This window comes from Osmerus eperlanus, chromosome 3 (assembly GCF_963692335.1).
Source record: "Osmerus eperlanus chromosome 3, fOsmEpe2.1, whole genome shotgun sequence".
NCBI lineage: Eukaryota > Metazoa > Chordata > Actinopteri > Osmeriformes > Osmeridae > Osmerus > Osmerus eperlanus.
Window position 1 is genome coordinate 17,310,291 of NC_085020.1, and position 22,362 is coordinate 17,332,652.

The 22,362-nt window shown below is 42.3% G+C and overlaps 1 protein-coding gene across 1 annotated transcript in view; it reads left to right on the top strand.

Moving 5' to 3' along the window:
• Positions 1-22,362, top strand: part of nalcn (sodium leak channel, non-selective) — an 81,325-nt gene that overhangs the window by 30,782 nt on the left and 28,181 nt on the right. The window contains 2 exon segments of the mRNA XM_062457510.1: positions 2,212-2,349; positions 3,694-3,768. Of these exon segments, the coding sequence (XP_062313494.1) occupies positions 2,212-2,349; positions 3,694-3,768 (213 nt within the window).

Sequence of the window (22,362 nt, forward strand, 5' to 3'; positions counted from 1 at the left end):
TTGTCTATGTGAGAGAGAATACTTGTCTATATGAGAGAGAATACTTGTCTTTGTGAGAGAGTTTGATTGAAACGGAAGGCAGTTTGATTGAAAAGGAAGTAGTACTGAATTCTCAGTTCCTGATTGGCTTACACATGAAGAAGGATTTGGGGTAGATGTAGCTAACGCCCACCTTCCCTATCAAGACGAGACTGAGTGACATGACAAGATGGATTCATCAATAACATTTTGCATACTCCAAATCCTAAGGCGTCAGTCAGAAATGTTGTATCAAGGACGACAGCCATACGCGGGGGCTGTTTCTAACGCTAACGTTGACAATGAAATGCGCCGGCTCTTCAGACCTGGATCAGGTGCATCAAGGAGCGGCAGCAGCACTCTGTCAGGAGCTCGTCTTAATGCCAGCCAAGTGATGGCGCAATCCCAATATCAAACTCCGCAGTATTTCGGTTAAGACTCCTGACAGAGTGCTGCTGCCGCTCCGTGATGCACCTGATCCAGGTCTGAAGAGCCGGCGCATTTCATCGTTAGCGTTAGAAATAGCCACTGTGGATGGCTGTCGTCTTTGATTCCAACATTTCTGACAACGATTCAAGCAAATCCACTAAAAAACTCAAATGTAGAATTCCATAGTTGTTTAGGAAGCTATACCGACCCCCACTACTTGAGTCAAAAGTCCTAGATCAGTTTTTCAATTGATGAAACAAACTATCATTTAAATTAAAGCCAATGCCTGTGTGAATACCGTCCCGTGGCACTGGGGTTTTAACCGTTGACGTCTTTAATTAGCCGAGTGGTCTTTACACCCTTGGCTATTAACCTAAACTTCAATGACACAAACTGAACTTGATGTCAATCTGTTCACAACATTTTCCAGTTGGGACTTTTAAGATCCTATTTGAGTGTAGGCCCCTATGCCCGATGAGTGCCCGCACCCATTCACTGCAACGAAAGCTTCATGGATCCGACTCGGAATCTGAGTTTAGAGACGCTTGACAAAAAAAATTGTTTGGCGTGTGGTGCGTTTTGGAATTGTTAATGTGATGTGTTCCCATCGTATTTAAGTTTACAAAGAAGAGGTTTGTTAATGTGACTGTATACATATCTCACTCGTACTGGCTAATCAGCTAACATGTTAAAGTAGCCTAGTATACATCCAAAGTCGCTGTCGTGAAACTAGCCTCATTTTAACAAAAGGCTTCGAGGTCAAATTAAAAACACTATAATAGTGTATATGTGAGAGTATAATGGTATGTATGTGAGAGTATAATGGTAAATATGTGAGAGTATAATGGTATATATGTGAGAGTATAATGGTGTATATGTGAGAGAATAATGGTATATATGTGAAAGTATAATGGTATATATGTGAGGTCATGGCGTGTATGTGAGAGTATAATGGTGTATATGTGAGAGTATAATGGTATATACGTGAGAGTATAATGGTATATATGTGAGAGTATAATGGTATATATGTGAGGTCATGGCATGTATGTGAGACCAAGTATGAATTATGGCCTATACGGCCTCTCATATTGATACGCAGACACACGCTTATGTTGTCAAGTAAGCACGCACACACACACACACAAACACATTGGGAGTTAATGATGTTTGTCCGTTACCCTTATGGCTAGACCTGTTGCTGGCATTATCCTTTCTCAACAGTGACAAGGAACAATGCTGGAGGCTGTATGGTACGGAGAGAGAAGAGGAGAAGGAGAGGAGAGGGAGAATTGGAGAGGGGGGATGGCATGGGGAGGAGAGGAGAATGGAGTGCAGAGGAGAGGAGAGAGATGATGCATTGGAGAGGAGGAGGGGAGGGCTGGAGGAGGAGAGGTGGCTGGAGTGGAGAGAGAGAGGAGAGAAGGGACCCTGAGGCCAGTGAGTCTCAGCTGTCTGGCCGCCAACCTTCAGGTGACCTCCACAGAAAGGAGGCAGCCAGACACTGGAGCACGTCCCTCCTCCTCCTCCTTCCTCTCCTCCTACTCCCCTTCTCCCTCTCCTCCTCCTCACTGTCCTCCCCTCGCTCTCTCTCTTCCCCTACCCTCCCTCTCCTTCTTCCTTCCTTCCTCCTCTCCTTCTCCTCCACCCTCTTGCCCTGCCCTTGCCGGATAATGTTTCCAACTGGTACAACTACATTCACGTATACACACACACACACACAGATGCTGGCTCTCTTACCCCCTCTATCCTCCGTGGTGTTCCCAGGCGTTCATGTCCATGTTCCAGATCCTAACGCAGGAGGGCTGGGTGGATGTGATGGACCAGACCCTGGTCGCCGTGGGAGACTGGTGGGCTCCTGTAGTAGCCATCTACTTCATCCTCTACCACCTGTTTGCTACCCTGGTAAGATACCTCCAACACACACCTTAGAGCCAGCCCAGGGTAACCTAGGGCAACCATGACTAACGCACATTAGCCTTAACCACCACACAACCCAGCCCCTATCTCCCATCCAACATGAACATTAACTTACCCGATTGGGTATCTGAGATTTATACCAAGAGATAGGCAGACTAGATGTGTGTGGATTCCCAGGGACCAGACCATATCTTCTCCCGCTGGATGTCCGCCCACACAGCAGTGTCCCAGCCCCAACCCAGCTGTCTCATGAGTGCCTGGCATGGAGAACACTAGACTTTTCTATGCAGCCATTTGTCAAGATGAGTGTATTATGATGAGTTTATAAAAAGCTGGCGATAAGTGATGTTAACAGGCTAATGCAGCCACATGACTGAACTGAGCCAGCGTGGATGCTGGGGAGAGAGTAGCAGGGCACTTGGTACTGTCTCCTGGTCTGTGGTTTAGGAGGTTCTGACCCAACACCCACTGGTACATTTATTATAATGGGTTAGCTTTGTTGGCTGAGCGGGTGGAGGAATCAAAGCAGAGCTCTGCTGGGTTGTGAATATAGTATTCAAATAAATTATAAGGAAGGAACATGTTTTTCAGTTATGTGTATATTTTTCTAAATCAGAATGTCTGTCCAAATTAATTTTTAATGATTTTTTTTCTGAATAGAGCAAGGCCTAAAATATATAATTTGCTATTGTTTTTTAACTTACCACAGTTATTACAGATTAAATACATTTTGAGAGGTTTCCCTAGTTCTGGTATACCATAGCTTATATATTAGAATTTTTTCTCCAGTTTTTAGATGTCAGTAAGAACTGTAGTCAAGTCAAATCCGTTTATTTATAAAGCACATTTAAAAACAGACAACAAAACAGCCAACAGCCAACCAAAGTGCTGTACAAAGTTATCAAATAAGGCAAACAACAATAGAATACAAACAACAGACAAACAAAAAGCAGAAAAAGAGCAAAAAGCTGTAGTTTGTCGACAGAGAGAGCCTCTCCATGATGATTCAGATCCATGCAGGTCTCCTGTTCCCAGGCTGAGTGCTGCCATTTCAATATTTGGCCTTGGGATCATGTGATCCATTAGAAAACTCCTGCTTGCTGACACACAACCAAACACTCACACACAAACACACACCAACTGACTTTGGGTGACTCAAACCCTTCTCAGTCCTCTCGAAAAAGGATGTTTTCCAGCACAAACACGTTCTGTGAATGAGCTTAATCTATTCTGATGGGGGTGTCTGTCCGCGTCCCGAGAACACCTGGTGCCTCACTGTGTCTTCCAGCCCAGGTGTTTAGCATCTTCCTCCCTGTCGCTGGGTTTCAGATCCTGCTCAGTCTGTTTGTGGCTGTGATCCTGGATAATCTGGAGCTGGATGAAGACCTGAAGAAACTCAAACAGGTAGGCTCTCCTGTCTGACAGACCAGATCAGACATGCCGTAACACACACACAGTCGCACACACACACACCGACACGCCATATGACAGGTCCTGGTATGCCTGGCTTGATTATAACTTGTCTACACTTGAGTGGATACCCCTCAATCAAGTCCTCACTGAAGGTTATGCGATGTGCATTGATTTTGTACACATCTGTCACTTCTGTATTGAGGCCAGGGTGTTGCCAGTATTCACCCAGTTTTCAGAGTGGAATGGTTAGTAGATATGTCGCTATTGGACCCCCCCCCCCCATCTTTCCCTCTCTTTGTCTTTCTCACACTGCATCAGCAAACTGACTTAGCTGCTGCTGCACATTGGTCTGGACTTGCTGGTTCACGCTCAGTTGCCGGTGCTGGTCAACAACACCCAAGTGTTGGCCTACCAAGACATTTTGTAAAAGGCTAGCTGCATGCTAGCAACATGCTACGTACATACTGGACAATGGAAACTAGATGGTCTGGAAACAAGTTAAAGCAGAGGGATGCACTAAGGATACATGCGTGGATATTTGTCTCTCTAGCAGTGATGGCTCTTTCTGTTATTCTTTCGTCTTCTGTCTCTCGTTCTCTCTATATCGGTGGACCACTTCTAGAGTTCTCTGCTGAAAAGAATGATAGACACAGGCGAACGTCCTTCTTTAGTGATTTTTCCATTCAACACCTGTAGGGGGCTTTCATAGGAAAGCATGACTCATCAAGGCATTAAAACTTGATGAGTACAATGCTGGTGTGTAGAGATACACACATACGGGGACATGTACACACAGACATTTGTGTGGCCATTCTTGTGGGGACTGAAAATTCAGTTCCATTTGAAATCCTGACCTCCCCCAATCCCTAACTTTAACCCTTACTTTAACATACATTAAAATAAAAGCAGAAACCCTCTAGAAATAGCACTTAACCAAGAAAATGTCTTCACAAGTTCAGATTTTCCATAGTTTCCAGTCCCCATTAGAATAATCAAACATGCTCACACATCCACCCACACACACAGGTGAACTCCTTCGTCAAATTCAAACGAAGCTCTTTAACAAAGGCACTTCTAAGGACATGTACTTCTGGATTTAGTTAGATAAAAGGATAAACCCATTTCAAGATCCAACTGTGCAATACCTACACTGGTGTGTGTTGGTGTGTATACAGTTAGGTCCATAAATATTTGGACATTGACACAATTTTCATCATTTTGGCTCTGTATACCACCACAATGGATTTGAAATGAAACAATCAAGGTGTGCTTTAAGTGCAGACTTTCAGCTTTAATTTCAGGGTATTTACATCCAAATCAGGTGAACGGTGTAGGAATTACAACACATTTTATATGTGCCCCCCCCCCCTTTTTAAGGGACCAAAAATAATTGGACAAACTAACATAATCAAAAATCTAATTGTCACTTTTAATACTTGGTTGCAAATCCTTTGCAGTCAATGACAGCCTGAAGTCTGGAACCCATAGACATCACCAGACGCTGGGTTTCGTCCCTGGTGATGCTCTGCCAGGCCTCTACTGCAACTGTCTTCAGTTCCTGCTTGTTCTTGGGGCATTTTCCCTTCAGTTTTGTCTTTAGCAAGTGAAATGCATGCTCAATTGGATTTAGGTCAGGTGATTGACTTGGCCATTGCAGAACATTCCACTTCTTTGCCTTAAAAAACTCTTTGGTTGCTTTCGCAGTATGCTTCGGATCATTGTCCATCTGCACTGTGAAGCGCCGTCCTATGAGTTCTGAAGCATTTGGCTGAATCTGAGCAGATAATATTGCCAGCAACACTTCAGAATTCATCCTACTGCTTTTGTCAGCAGTCACATCATCGATAAATACAAGGGAACCAGTTCCATTGGCAGCCATACATGCCCACGCCATAACACTACCTCCACCATGCTTCACTGATGAGGTGGTATGCTTTGGATCATGAGCAGTTCCTTCCCTTCTCCATACTCTTCTCTTCCCATCATTCTGGTACAAGTTGATCTTGGTCTCATCTGTCCATAGGATGTTGTTCCAGAACTGTACAGGGTCTTTTAGATGTTTTTTGGCAAACTCTAATCTGGTCTTCCTGTTTTTGAGACTCACCAATGGTTTACATCTTGTGGTGAACCCTCTGTATTTACTCTGGTGAAGTCTTCTCTTAATTTTTTACTTTGACACAGATACGCCTACCTCCTGGAGAGTGTTCTTGATCTGGCCAACTGTTGTGAAGGGGTTTTTCTTCACCAGGGAAAGAATTCTTCTGTCATCCACCACAGTTGTTTTCCGTGGTCTTCCGGGTCTTTTGGTGTTGCTGAGCTCACCAGTGCGTTCTTTCTTTTTAAGAATGTACCAAACAGTTTATTTGGCCACACCTAATGTTTTTGCTATCTCTCTGATAGGTTTGTTTTGATTTTTCAGCCTAACGATGGCTTGCTTCACTGATGGTGACAGCTCTTTGGACTTCATATTGAGAGTTGACAGCAACAGATTCCAAACACAAATACCATACTTGAAATGAACTCTAGACCTTTTATCTGCTCCTTGTCAATGAAATAACGAACTCCCATGAGGGAATAACATACACCTGGCCATGGAACAGCTGAGCAGCCAATTGTCCAATTACTTTTGGTCCCTTAAAAAGGGGGGGGGCACATATAAAATGTATTGTAATTCCTACACCGTTCACCTGATTTGGATGTAAATACCCTGAAATTAAAGCTGAAAGTCTGCACTTAAAGCACATCTTGATTGTTTCATTTCAAATCCATTGTGGTGGTATACAGAGCCAAAATGATGAAAATTGTGTCAATGTCCAAATATTTATGGACCTAACTGTAAGTGCTCTATGTTTGTGTTCCGAGCCTGCATCCCATAATGGATGCAGGCTGTATGTGTGTTTACACACAAACAAACATACAGATGCGCCGCACACACATCACCATCTGACAGGTCCTTGTGTGCCTGGGTGGGTTATATCCTGTCTACACACGAGTGATCAGGATCAGTGGCTGTAAAATTGCCTATTTTCCAGGTGCTTCAATCCCAGAGGCAGCCCACAGAATGTATAGGGGGCAGATGGTTATCACTGATCCTCTGCCCCAGCAGGCCCCGCACCAGTCCCTTGGCTGGCCTTCAGGTTCAGGTGTACCACAAAACACCTGCAGCATCTCTATCCTTGACTTCTCTATTTAACCAAAAAAAAAACACTGGGATAAAAATAATATTTTTCAAGGTAGACATGGCCGTAAGAAATCCCCACCAATACACCAAATCCCAATTCAGTAGGCATAGCTAGCTGGATACAGTTAGTTTGTGGTCTTCCTAGTCAGTGTGTACTGTTTTTGGGTATCCATCACCTCAGGTTAAAACTGTAGAATATTTTGGGCGACATGGGGGACGTGAATCAGTGTTCCCACCGGGAGTCTGACTCCCCCTTGGGGCCCCGGCGGGCGCCATCCTTTCCGGGGACATTTCTAATCCTGTCTTCTTCACAGGCTGACGAGCTCCTGCATGATTGTCATGCTCAAAATTAATTATAAAGAATGGCACAACAAATTGAAGTTGAATAATCTATTCACAAAGTGCATTCATGCAAGTCACAACGTCAGGTCTCCAGGTATTGTAATGCTTTTGATTTGAAATGAATCATAGTCGTAAAAAGAAGACTGCGAAGGACAAAAAGAAAAAAGAGGAACATTTACTAGCTTGCTTTTTGCATCAACCTTCAGAGAATATGTTGTCTTCTGTGTTCTCTTGCTGGAGTGACAGCTGTGAGGTTACAGTGGGTTGCTAGATGGTTCTACAGGAGCTTGGCAGGGAGTCTCTCCTTGAGAGACTAACAAGCCTTGTTGACAGCATGTCACAGAATCCCTCCTCTCGGCCATGCGGAGTGTGTGTGTAACGCTCTAACGCTTCACCTGTAAGTGTGAGTCAAGTGTAGATATGTGCGTGCGTGACACAGGGATTTGACTCCCTCAGTCCTGTTGGTTGAGTCAGACGCCAGGCTCCAGACAGACTCACAGCACGTCTTCAATATGGCCTACTAAAGGAGGACATTCGTTCTCGCGTTCACTCTCCACTGTCTGTCAGCCCTCTGCTGAGAAACCTCCCCTGATTGACCCAGACCTGTCCTCCTTCGCAGGGGAGGTTCTGTCCCCCCCATGAATCAGGGTAGCGCAGATAGACTCCCCCCCTGCCCTCCCCCCCCCCCCCCCCCCCCCACACACACACACACAAACACCCTTTCAGGAGCAGAGAGTGGCAGGATGCTGCAGTCAGTCAGCCCAGAGATGGACTACCCTGTTTTTGGAAAGACAAGACATCCTATTTAAAGCAGCAGACCAATACGAAATAGAGGAAAGTTCTAGAGTCCGGGATTGTGACTCATATTCACACTGACAGACGAGACCACCCATATAGCACTAATAACATGATCTGACTGGCTTTCATTGTGCCCTCAATATAAGTGATTTAGTTGAATAATTTCCGCTGCGGTATATCATTAGGGCAGACTGAGGAGTCAGGAAGATTTATTGGTCATATGCAAGTATAATACAGGTCATTCTGTGCAATTACATTATTTGGTCAAAGCAAGGCAACAGCCACACTGTAGGCATAACGAAGCATATTTTAATTAAAAAATACTGGCAAAAAAGCTATACAAGTATAGCAAAAATAAATATAGCAGGAGCAGCAATAAAAACATAACAGAAATAGAAAAGTACAATAACAGCAAAACAAATACTAATAATAACATGATAATAAACCCTGTGTATAGATGGTTATAACGGGGATTTAAATATTAGAAATATAAAGTGATGAAGGGCAGATGGATGTGTGCTTTCAATAGGTTAATGTTGATAATTGAGAAGCATGATGGCCTGGAAAAAAAACAAAAACAAACCTGTTTATGATTCTGGTAGTGGCAGGATGGTTGAAGGATGGCATTGGAGCTCTGTGTGGTCCCAGTCATGCGTGACCAGGGCGTACAGGAGGTGACTTCGTACACAGCCTGGAGGGGCTACAGTGCTCAGCTAATTGACTATTTTCAGAGCTGTCGTCATGTCAACCGTAGGTAGGGACAGAGTGCTGTCTTCCTGGTCCTCAGCTTGTCTTACCAACGGTATGGTGTTGATAATATCAAATTGTGCGTGGAAGATGTTGAGCTTGTTGAGAAGAAAGGCGGCGGATTGGGCATGAGGAAATCAGGAGTTAAAGCTCTTAAAAACCTAAAAGACATAAACATAAACCTAATAGAGCCCCCATAACATATAGGATATGACTAACATGACATATACTGTATGTATATGGTACACAAGACATGGTATTGATACAGATGTTAGTAATCTATTTCTATTTCTTATGATGTTGCAACACTCACCTCGTGATTTTCTGTGACAGACTCACCTTTTGATATGATTTCCATATCAACACTGTGTTCCTTTCCATTATTTGACTGCAATACCCAGGACATGCTTGTAACTTCCTCTGTGTGTTTGTGTGTGTGTTTGTGTGTCAGCCTACACGTTTGTGTTTGTCTGAATATGCACAGAGGAACTTAGAGGGTCTTATAGATCAAGCAAAGTATAGCTACCATTTTGGGGTGCTCTGCCTTTGACTCTGAGAACCAGGGAGGGAAACTACAATTATATATATTTTGGATCATTATTTGACATTCCTCACCTGTGTGAGTGAGGAAGCGCAGTGAAGGGGATTGAAATTAAACCTAAAAAAGAGGGAGAGAGAGGAAAAGAGAAACCGTCGAGCGCTGTTGCTGGGCGGAAACGATCCAGAGTTCTCACTTTGTCATCACAGACTGCCAATGTGGATTTCATTTGTCGTCCACATTTAGTGCTGATGCACACACACAGGGATCATTAGCAATTAGAGATGCGAGGTTAGCGGAGGCACTGCTAATGAACACCCGGTCCTCTATGCAGATGAGACATAGGAAACAGGAAGTACCTAATCACACACACACACACACAATTTTGTTCTCTATGCCGTTCTCTTATTAAGACACAAACACACCCACCCAGACCTTCAGTACCCACTGTCTGTTTCTCTGTGTCTGTCTATCAGACACAGCCAACACACAGCAACACTGGAGCCCTCCTGTTCGTGCTTCACCCATCAATGCTGATTATGATGATGCATTTATGGCGTGAAATTCGATTTGGGGGAACTTTTAATGAAATGTAGCAGACAGACAGAGAGGGAGACAAGAGTGGTAAATGGAATTGAATGCAAGGTGACGTCTTGCATCCGAGACAGCAGACAGTATGCCGTGGCATGTTTGTCGTCAGACTACATGCTACTGGTAAAATGAAGACTGTCTTAATACTTTGCCAAGACTAAGACCACGTTAAGGTTAAATACTAACACAACAGTCCTAAGACTATATGCTATTGGTAAGCTTACATAGGACTGGAAAAGTCAGAAAAGGGCGTAGGTAAATTGCCAAAACAGTTTTTAACATAAAAAGACAATATTAAAACGAACGTCATCTTCTTCCCTCGTGGATGCTCCAGCCGAGACTGTAGTTCCCATCAACGTTAATTAAATCATATGATTCAAAGTGAATTCATTAATCATGCAGATAACTGACATAAATCAAATCTGTTTTTCAGACTTCATACACGCAATTATTGGTGGTTTTGTATCAATCGACTATAAGTTCATAACAAAAGTTTTACAGTAAAGAAAATATATTGTGAGTACAGTATATACCTGAGTTATGAGACACTGTCGTTCATTAATCCTGCCTTTGCATTGTTCAGTGTACTCAGGATCCTTGATGAAGATGTATTGACAGCCACTGCTACATCCTCACACACATTATAGACACAGCAATCTGGGGGGGATGTTGAGCATCCCCATTAATCATTTACTTTTGGATTTTTTTTATCTGTACATGATTGGGCACCTGTTAAAGGGACCAGCCAAATGACAATGATAATTCCACCCACATGGTGGAGCCAGTCTCATCTACTTCCGGATAAAGGATGTGAGCAAGATAGTAAATTCTTTCATTTCGCTCTAAGCGTTCGATGGTACCCCAGAGTGTTCCATGGTGCTCTTCCAAAATCTCAGGATAAGATAGACTACAAACTAAAAGTCACCTCAGATTACGTAGAACTAGCGCTATAATATTATATTGATATTAATATCATATTATTCTAACTGAGACTGTCTCACACCACATGCCAAGACTAAATGGCAAGCTTTCTTCTATTCTATCCTCTGTGTTTATGAGGCACACTTAGTAGGCGGACTAATTTGACTTTCTTTTGCCTGCCACTTTGATTGATTTGATTGATTTGATTGATTTGATTGATTTGATTTATTCACAATACCACTTCTAATATTACAATAATAATACAGTTGGGGTACAAGACCAATTGGGTAGAGTGAAAGGGTCCCCCAAAGAAGCTAGGAAAGCTTATAGGAGGGGGCCGATGATTCATGTAAGGGTAGTGGTATAGACTATAGGATACACAATACCACAGATGACACACAAGTACATGCATAACATACATAACATGGTACAGACTATAGGATACACAATACCACAGATGACGCACAAGTACATACATAACATAACATTACATACCTTCAATCATACACATACATCCCAGTAGTTTTTTAAAATTAATTAATTAATTTTTATATTAGGTATAGGTTAATAAGAAATTATGTTTTAGTTGTCTTTTGAAGTTGGAGATAGAGGTCAGCACTTTGAGGCCTTCATCAATCCCGTTCCAGATCTGTGGCCCCCTACAGACAACACTCATATTGGAACGCACATGTCTGCGACATTTTCCTGATATGAGTGGTTTGATTCTCGTTTGGTATATATGCTGGGGGCTGGAGATGGGAACAAGACTACTCAATCTAGGGTTCAGTCTGTTAACAATTTGGAACATAAGGCAGGCATTATGATATTCATTTAACTTCATCTCACATGATGGCGAGGAGGTTGCTGTCCATCAGCAGAGGGAGGGATGAAGGGAGGGAGAGGTGTGAACAATCACAGGTTTCCCTGAGGCTGTATGGCCACCCCTGTCTTTGTCCATCATCTCCAGTTCCGGCTCTCCTTCCATCTTGGCCGCGGCGGTTTGAGAGACAATGATGAAGTTGCCTCCTCTGGGCCGATGGGACAGAGGGGCCACAGAGAGGGAGACAAACAGGAAGAATATCAAACTGGAAAAAAAAAGAGTTTACCCCTGGGGTGATGGTGCTGATCATGTGTGTGTGGGTGGATTCCTGAGCAAACTGGTTTTGTCTTATGGAACAAGTCAGAGAAGCTATTGTGAAGGAGTAAGTGAAAACAAATTCAGTGCTAACAGGAAGAGATTGACTTGTTGTCTTCAGTATAACTGTTTGCCTTCAGCAGGCGGGCAGATAGATGGACTTAAGAGTGTCCAGACGGAGACACGAGCCTTTGAGTGTTGAGAGTCTTTGTGTTCTAATGGGCACTGAGCTTCTTTCTCTGTGAGAGATCTCTCACTCTGTCCTCCCTCTTCTTATGTCTTCTCTCTCCTTCTTGCTCTCTCTCGCGCTGCCTGTTGCGTAAAGTAATGAGCAGTGCGTGTGTGCATGTGTCCAAAGATACGAATGGTCCGACCATTAAAAAGGAATATGGGAGAGAATGGTGCTTGTTAAAAAACCAACACACCTCCCCACACACCGTCTTAGTTCTTTCACTCACACTCTCTATCACTACACTTCTTTCCTTTTCTGCCACATACCACAGGAAAGGCACTTTGCCATTTAATAAAAACATCACCTTGAACCCTTCTGTAAACGTTGCGTTGATCTACTGGATAGTCACATTTCAGTCTTGCAGTCATACAGTACTATGGGTGTTGTGTATGGCTGGCCGGTATGGCCTAATGTCTATCAAGGTATAATTTGAAGCACGAACGGTAACGATATTCATTACAATATATTAGTTTTTCTTAAAATGTCTATATAAATGCACTCTTCCATGCTGCATGTTTGACATTTAAGTCTCTGTAAACATCTCAAATTATAGCCGGGTGACTAGACACCAACAAAACGAGACTCTCCTCCATCTTTGCAATACTGGTTGTGAGGATGTGGAAGAGTATTTGCAATGTTTGCTTAGATTGATTGCAATGACTGCATTCAAGTTCCATACGGTAAGTTTATACCGTGCCTGGTGTGAATGGGACTGTGGCAAATTTTCTTTCTGGAAGGCTCTACCGCGGTCAGCACGGTGTTGTCTAAATCCATACCATAGGGCAAATTCGTACCGGTATATTTCTATACCGTTCATACTGTCCACCCCTAGTGTTGGGCAGTGGGTCCAATTGGGAGCCCCCTCTCCCTGCCACCAGAAAGGTGTTTTTTCCTGCCAACTTCTAAAGCCAGGCTAGAGCTGTAAAAGGATTGACAAGCCATGTGCTCGGGGGCTTCTGGGAGGGGGGCTGGGGTGGCTCATTGATGAAGAGGGTAGCACGACCATACTGCCATCTAGTGCAAGGCCCACATATTAAACAGGACTGTTTGATTCGTTTTTTTTCTTCAACATGGTGTTTCGTGCGTGGATCTGTGTTTATTTGTGTGTGTGTGTGTGTGTGTGTGAGAGAGAGAGAGAGAGAGAGAGAGAGAGAGAGAGAGAGAGAGAGAGAGAGAGAGAGAGAGAGAGAGAGAGAGAGAGAGAGAGAGAGAGAGAGAGAGAGAGAGAGAGAGAGAGAGAGAGAGAGAGAGTGCTAGGACAGATGGCTGCTTTCAGAACTCCCCTTAGCATCAGGTGATTCCACATCTGTGTGAGAGTACCTTGACTCACCAGAATACATCCCAGGAGGAGAGAGAGATGAGAAGTGGGGATGAGAGAAACAGACAGAGGGCCCTATTTTAACGATCTGAAACGCAAGTATCAAAACGCGAAACGCAAGTAACTTTGTGCATGGGCGGAAATACCGGGGGGTACAGGGGGGACACAACCCCCCCAATCCTGGGAAAAATATGATTTGTCCCCCCCAATAAATCACTGTAAACATAACTATGTAATTTCAACAACATTGATAATGTGCAATGAAAGCGCTTTGCTGATTATGGACACAATGGCGCTTTTTGAAGTTTAAAAATATTTCGAACCCCGCCCTTGGTCCCACAATGGTTTGATCCACAGCCCCAGCCCTCGGCAGTGATGCAGGTGCGTGTGTGAAAATCGGACAGTATCAGTTTGTGTCGTTGGTGGCTGATGTCCAGTAAGTAGTTGTAATATCTGACAAGGTGACTTGAGTGTCTACCATTTGAAATGCACGTGGCTAACGTGAAATTAATCCAGTTAATCGCACCATAGCGATTTCACTATGTTGGCAGGGTTCACACACACTAAGCTAGCTGCATTTGCATAGGTAGCAAACAAACCGATAGAGAAAACATTACATTACATTTAGCAGACGCTCTTATCCAGAGCGACTTACAGTAAGTACAGGGACATTCCCCCGAGGCAAGTAGGGTGAAGTGCCTTGCCTAAGGACACAACGTCAGTTGGCATGACCGGGAATCGAACTGGCAACCTTCGGATTACTAGCCCAATTCCCTCACCGCTCAGCCACCTGACTCCCATTAGCTAGCACTATTCCATTTGGCGTCATCAAAAGATGGAAACTTTGCTATCGTCAATTTAATCCAAGATCAGCACGGATATTGTAGTTCTTCTGAATCCATTTGCCATGCTTAGCGATACTGAACAGAACTATACTATATTCTACCATTGTTATAATTATCTTAAATGGTCTCGTTGCAAAAGCTAAATCGTCTCTAGGAACTTTGAAGCACCTGTGTGCCGATCTGGAGTAAACTGGCTATAACAAAGATGATGGCAAATACCACACAAACGGAATTGGGGCTCGCTAGCTGCATATTCAGCTATTCTGGGAAGCCAGCCAAATATAAAACCAAAACATGAATTATATTAAAATGACAAAAGGTTGCAGTTTGCGTTGTGTAAAGGGTGAACTCATACAGCTGTCAATCCAGCTGTCAATGCAATCCGTTTCACCTTTCCTAACTGACTGTCGAGCTACCTGGTAGATCTAAGCCTATTCTAGAAGAATGGTAATAAATGATAAAAGCCCATCTCCTACTGTAAATAACCAGTAAACATACATTGTGTGTGCGGCCAGCATGGTAGAAAAATTGCAGAAAAAAGAAAGACGGACATCAGAGCATTTCAGGTGGCACAGAACCATATCAGCCACACCCACAATTTATAGAACCGCAGACTCTTGCCAACAAAGTGTTGACATTTCAAGAGAAATGGTTTTGCGATTTCCCCCGACTTTATGATGGTTCAATTGAGATTATTTTAGATGAGACTGCACCATGCCCATTGTAATTACATAAACTGCACCCATACAGTGTACAGTACATACTGGCCTTTCTTGGTATTGCTGGTTGTAAATACTGTACACCTGCATTCATACTTGACTGATAAGAAACACTACTATAATTACATTTGAACAAGTTGAGACAACCCTTCAGTTACTAACTATAAATGATCCAGGAGTATTAATTATGGTTCCTCAATATACATTTAACATATTACAATGTAGGCTGTGTTACAGCAGTCATTTTGGTGTCCCCCTCAGAAATTGCTCTTGAGAAAATTTCATATAATTGTCCCCCCCCAAAGTTGATAGCAGATTTTCGCCACTGACTTTGTGGGCGTGACTCCGGCGCTGTTGCTATTATACTGCCGGGATAAATGACTCTAAAATGGGTTGGTCTGAAGTAGCTACATTACTAATGGGTGTGGATTGGGCGTAACGTGCAATAAACCAATCAGAGCGTCATCTCACATTCCCTTTAAGAGCAACGCTTGTTCCATGGCGGATTGCTATTAAAATGGCGGATTTGCCAGGCGCACGCCAGGAGCGGTTCACAGCCGAGGAGACCGACGTTCTCGTCAGGGCCGTAAAAGATAGAGAAGTGACATTGTATGGGAAAGGCAGAGCAGTTTTCTCATTGCACTAAGTTGCCCACTCATGCTGCTCATTCAAATTCTTATTCTTATATAATTTATTTTTTATTTTTTAAATTGTTATGTTTTAATTGTTTAGTTCTTAGAATTAGTTTAACTATTGTACTTTTTTACTTAATTTAAGACCCGTATATGTTTATTGTTTGCACCTTCCTGCCACAGTAAATTCTGTGTTTGTGTAACATAGGCTACATGGCGAATAAACCGGATTCTGATTTTGATGGGCATGGGTGAAGAAACCTACCCAAATTAGCTTCGGTTAAACAGGCGTGGGAGGAAATTGCCACAGTTGTTCCAAATCAAGTTCACATACATAGAGATTTCTCATGAAAATCTTTTTAATCATTGACAAGAAAGAAATGTAACACAGCTAGCCATACAATAAATCAAAACAATGAAGAAGACCCTGGCTTCGCCAGCAGTGCGCACGGGCCAAGCTTGCGCCCTTAAAATAGCATCTGAATAACGCGCCATTGACTTTAGACTACGTTTTTCCTGGGGGGTGTTCCATCAACGTCGATTAACCCTTGTGTTATCTTCGGGTCATTCTGACCCATCAGTCATTGTGACCCACCGTCGTATTGCGACAAATTTACCTCCTACAAAAACAAAGTGAAGCATTTTCTTTTAACTGTTGGGCTGTCTCAGACCCCCCACATTGCAATGGTTAAAAGAAAATTATTTTTATTTGTTTTTGTATTGGGTAAAATTGGGTAAACACAACGGTGGTTCGTTATGAACCTTTGGGTCATGTGACCCGAAGGCAGCACAAGGGTTAAGGAAAAGCTAGACTTATCTCGCCAAGTCTCACTTACTTTAGCGAGAGTTCCGTTCCATTAAGGTGGCTTATTTTAGTTCTAGCTACGTAACCAAGGTAACTTATACTTCGGAACTAGCCTGATCCGTGTCAGGCTAAAAGTCAAGCTAAACTAAAATGTGTTGCAAATAATTTCAAACAGGCGGAAACAGAATCTCAAAAGACAGTTCCGTCGAGTAAATTCCTGCGCGCAAACCACTGTAGTCCGTGTTCGGAAACGTAAATTCAGACTTTTTGAAGTGCAGACATTAATGATTTAGCTACATGTTTACTTCATCTCCAAAAAATATATTAATTTAAATAAACAAGTTAAGAAATAATGTCACTTTTGTTTTCAAAAGTCATTGGTTAATTGACATAAAATAAGGATTTAGAAACTAAGCAGAGCGTCTAGACAAGTTAAAAATCAATTATGGCGTATCCGTTCTTTGACAACCCTGTGGTGGATGAAGGTGCTCAGATTATACAAAGAGCGTTTATCCCACCAGCCCCAAGGGTCTTCAGAGACAGAAGTAATGGTTCCCTGACCAGTATCTGTGGAAGAAGTATAGGTTCAGCAGGCCCAACATAGTTTATCTAGATAAATGTAATTGTCATTCTTAAAAAAAAAAACATAAATATATATATATGAAATAACACTTTAGCAACTCTTAAGGATGGCAATGAACACATAAGAGCAGCCTACCATCCTTTGTAAAAAGTAATAGAAAGGAGAATAGACTATAATAGTAGAAAGGAGGGTAGTAGACTGCAGTCTATGTAGGTAGGCCTAGACTATGTAGTCTGCTGGAATCACACACAAGGAAGCAAACCCACTGTAGCCAAGCCTTGACACTGTTCAGTCTGTCTGCATCTGTCTATGTCTTTGCATGTGGGACATTCTTGAACGGGCAACTATGCCAGGAAATATGAAGGGTATACCTTGCTCCAAAGCAGTACCTGAATATTATCATCAGTTTTTCAGGTAATCTTGAAACACAAAGAATCAAGGAAGACTTTTTATTCAATTGTATAAAGTATTTTCATTGTTTAAAGTAGCCTATATGTTGACAAGCCTCTATATTAACTTCCCTTCTGGCTTCCCCAATATTATAGGTGCAATATACTGTCCCCATGGGTGTATCCAGGCCCATTGGAAGACTCAGGGGGTGACTGCCTGGTGCCCCCATGGTTGAAAGTGTTTCTAAAATGCCCAGTGGCAAAAATAAATGACAGTGTGCCCTCTATAAATGTAAAAACATGTCTTTATGAGTTCCTTTATAGTATAGAAAATGTGATGCAGTACCCTATAAGGTGCCCTTACAATGGCCTAAATTGGACTGTTCCCATGCCCTTACTTCCAATGGAAAAAGGTGCTGTTATGAAGTGCCCTTTATGCTGCCCCTACATGACAGTGTCCCAAATGTTGCCCTTTCCAAAGAAGATAATTAGATTCTGTGCCCAACAGTCTCCCCTAATGTTCCCAGTAGGGCATGCTTTCCCAAAGTGAGGCTGTGACAACACTTGGTACAGCCACAGTCTGTCACTGTCCAAGCCCCCTCTGGATCTGTGGAGGCAGACTATGTTAATTGGAAATACTCGTAATATAATAATGATAGTCATGCTGAGCATTTTTAAATGACTGTTCTGCCAAACAAAGTGTGCAGTTTGGGTCACCTTCTGATCTAAAAAGTCAGTGCTGGATCTGTGCAATACTAGTCATTTCAGTGAATCCCCATTATAGTCATGGTTATCTTTCCCTTTTATCTTAAAGCTCAGCATTTAGCCTATCAGTTAATAAATGTGTGTGGCAAAGTTATTTTGAAGTAATTTTTGATTTTGTTCAAGATGTGAAGACAAAAACATTATTAGCCCACATCAAGTGCAATTAACCATGGCCTTCTTCAGTGTTTTGAATTTTATCCTACAATTTTCAATTGCTGCCACGTTCTTTTTTGGGCTATTATTCTCAGTCTCCTGTTGAGAATATCGACCATAGGCTAGCCTGTCAGAACGGTTTCAGACAGCTCATCAAATTACGCTAATTATCAGTAGGCCTAAATGCATATATATATATGTTAAGTAGAAACGAAGGAGGGAACGTTTGCGCCGGAACATGCCTCATTTTTTCACTGAACCGCCCCCGGGAGTGCAAATTCATTCCCTAATTTACCGACGTACGTCTGAAAGGAAAAGTATGGAATAGGAATGATACTTGCGTCGGTGTACAAAGTTAATTGCGCTGGGTGCAAGATAGGGCCCAGAAACATCATAGGGGAGTATGAAGGAATAGCCTAGGCAAACGTCATGGATAAGAGTACAGTTCATAGGAGCTTTGTAACTCTACTGTAGCACTTCTGAGCTTTTCCGATTTAGCAACAGCATAAGTCTCTAACTTTAAACTGTGGTATAATGGTGTTATGTTTTGCTGTCAGTGCCACAATTCACAGATGGAGCTGTTTGTTTCCGTCTGTGTGTGTGTTTCTGTCAGTGTGTGTGTTTCTGTCTGTGTGTGTGTGTTTCGTGTGTGTCTGTGAGCTGCAGTGGTGAAAGGGTTATTTCCTTTTTCCGCTCCACTTTCCACACTGTTTATCTGCTCTATATAGACCATGCATTTTGGATGAAGAGATTTAGTTTCACCAAATTTGTTTGGGAGGTATTCTATTATGGCCTCCCAGGGATTTTTGTATTATTGATGAATTAATCTGTGAGGAAGGAGAAAAAGAGAGGGGGAGAGGAGTAGAATAAAGGAGAGGAGGTCAACATAGAATTGATAGACCCTATTGAGAATAGTCCTTTGTGTCCTGTATCACATCAATGTCACCTCTAGTTTCCTTTAGGAGGAATTCTCAGAGGATAAGTGTGCCACACTGCCATGCTCTGTCCTACCCATACACACACACACACACAGGGCATGCCCATGTGATGGCTCATAGGTTGGCAGAAGAGGCTATGAGGTGGCAGAGGTGTGTGTCTAAGTGGTCTGGATGTGTAGTAGCTCTATGTATGTGCCTCTGTGTGTGCGACAGGTCTCTACTGGAGCACGGTTCATTAAACAGCCAATGACAGCGAGAGGAGGGACTCGCTGCACCCTCATTTCCTCCTTCCGTCCACCTGGGGCTGGAACTGAGGCTGATACAGGAACATGATGTTTCCATGTTAAACTTCTAATTGTTTCTGGAAAGTGTATGTATTTCTGATAGATATGTTTTATAAATGTTTTTCCCATTCTAAACCTCTGCCTTGACCAGAGACCAAAGACATAGGTAAGGAGGCTACTAGTCATATAAATGTATTTTTACCATTAGTTACCTTACTGTGGACCCCAAAAAAAGAAAATGAAAACAAAGTTTTTTAATGTTTAAATATTACATTTTTATTATTTTGTGTGCCTGCCTTCGGCAATGAAACAACCTTTGTTCTCTCATATATTATTCTTTCTTTTCCCAACCCAAAGGATCCCTCAATATTTGAACTACATAGACAACGTTGGTGTCAAAATGTTCTTCTTGGTCATGATTGCGTTGCTTGTATTGGTATTTACGTTCCGTTGCACGGTTTAGGAGAATACAACGTTTTTTGTGGCAAAAAAATTATCGAAATTCAAAATTGATTGAATTGAGAATTGATTGATGGTACTATTTGATACTGCTGGTGACGTATAACATTGTTATAATAAGCTTGTTTCAAAGGGGGTTCTTTACAGTGGCCGCCATGTGCAAAACCGCTGCAAATTAAGAAAACACATGCAAATAGACAAAACACAATCAAATTAAGAAAACATCTTCATGAATTTGATAACACATGCGCAGCATTCAGCAAACGCGCTGCAAATACACACAACTCAACCAAATACATAAACGCGCTGCAAATACATAAACGCGTTGCAAAAACGAAAGCACGCAAACCAAAAACGCTCGGAAGTTGTCCAGGCCTCTAGGGGGAGCGCTAAATGGAACAGCTTGATTTTCGGCCCCACGGAGCGAGAGAGCTGAGAACATATGAGAAGTTTGTTTTGGAAATGGGACCAAAATCGAAGTTGCTATTTTGAAAAACTTTAAAAGAGGAGGGCCACATGTAAAATTAATACTAACCTTTTTATGTTGCCTCTTTACTTTGAGGTTGGTCCAAACTTCTCATATGCTCTCTCTCTTTCGCTCCGTGGGGCCAAAAATCAAGCTGTTCCACTAAGCGCTCCCCCTAGAGGCCTGGTCAACTTCCGTTGTGAAAATTGGATGCAGCGTTTTTGTTTTGCGTGCTTTCGTTTTTGCAACGCGTTTATGTATTTGCAGAGTTTTTGGTTTGCGTGCTTTCATTTTTGCAACGCGTTTATGCATTTGCAGCGCGTTTATGTATTTGGTTGTGTTGTGTGTATTTGCAGCGCGTTTGCTGAATGCTGCGCATGTGTTGTCAAATTCATGAATGTGTTTTCTTAACCCTTGTGTTATCTTCGGGTCATTCTGACCCATCAGCCGTGTGACCCACCGTCGTATTGCGACAAATTTACCTCATACAAAAACAAAGTGAAGCATTTTCTTTTAACCGTTGGGCTGTCGCAGACCCCCCACATTGCAAAGGTTAAAAGAAAATTATTTTTATTTGTTTTTGTATTGGGTAAAACTGGGTAAACACAACGATGGTTCGTTATGAACCTTTGGGTCATGTGACCCGAAGGCAGCACAAGGGTTAATTTGCAGCACGTTTGCACATGTCGGCCACCGTAGTTCTTTAAATGAATGCAATATGAGTATGTTAAATGCTTGAAAATATCACTAGAAGGGAAAAACTTAAGGGACATTTAAGTCATAGAAGTTAGGACAATTTTTACACCGGATTGCCCAATATATTCGTTTTGATGCAACTTTTCGACTAAGATGCTGTTATAGCTTATCACTCCCTCTTGCAGGGGAAATGAGAAGACAACCGTTTCATTCTACACTTCACTCTTAGTATTTCGAATTGTAAATAAGCAGCAACAAAACTAAATCTATGCAATCTTCATAAATAATAAGTATGCATTTTTATATAAAATATACAGAAATATCAGTTGTAAAAATTACAGTTTACCGACGCAAGCAAGCACACCCTACAATTTCCCCAGAAATTGTACCCTCTCTAGTTTAGTTTAAAGCTTCAATTTGGTGCAATCTAAGATAAACTTTGATTCGCTAAGACCAGCGAGGTGAACAGACCAAGCTAGCGAACCTGACACGAGTAGTGCTGTTGCAGCTGTGTGCGTTAGCCAGATGTGATACAGAAGCAAATTGCTCCTCACGTTCAACAGCCTACAATCCAATAACATTAACCGCCCCCTCTTCCAAAAAGCAAAACTCATCTGTTGAGGAGACATTATCTTCAGACCGACAAACAAAAGGACAGAAGAAAAGAGAGGATGGAAACAAGTCAGCCTTAAGAATGCAACTATGGGATGGAAAAGTGTGACAGTGAGACAGTAGGGAATGAGATGGAAAATGTAGGGAAAGATCAGAAAAGAATAAACATAGCTTGGAGGAAATACATAGATCCAGCCTGAACTCTCCCCAACTTCCTTGAAACTCTTGCTGTGGGATCATACTGATAAAACACATTTCAATCTACTTCTCAACTCTACCTCATTATTTGGTTATCTGAAAGTGCTTCATGGATTCAGGCTTTGCACTGTAACTTTACATTTCTGTTCAGAATATGAATTAGAACTAACCAGACTTCATTTCTATCTGGGGCATCAGTTTACCACTCCATTGACTGAGCTGTAAATGACCACTGTTA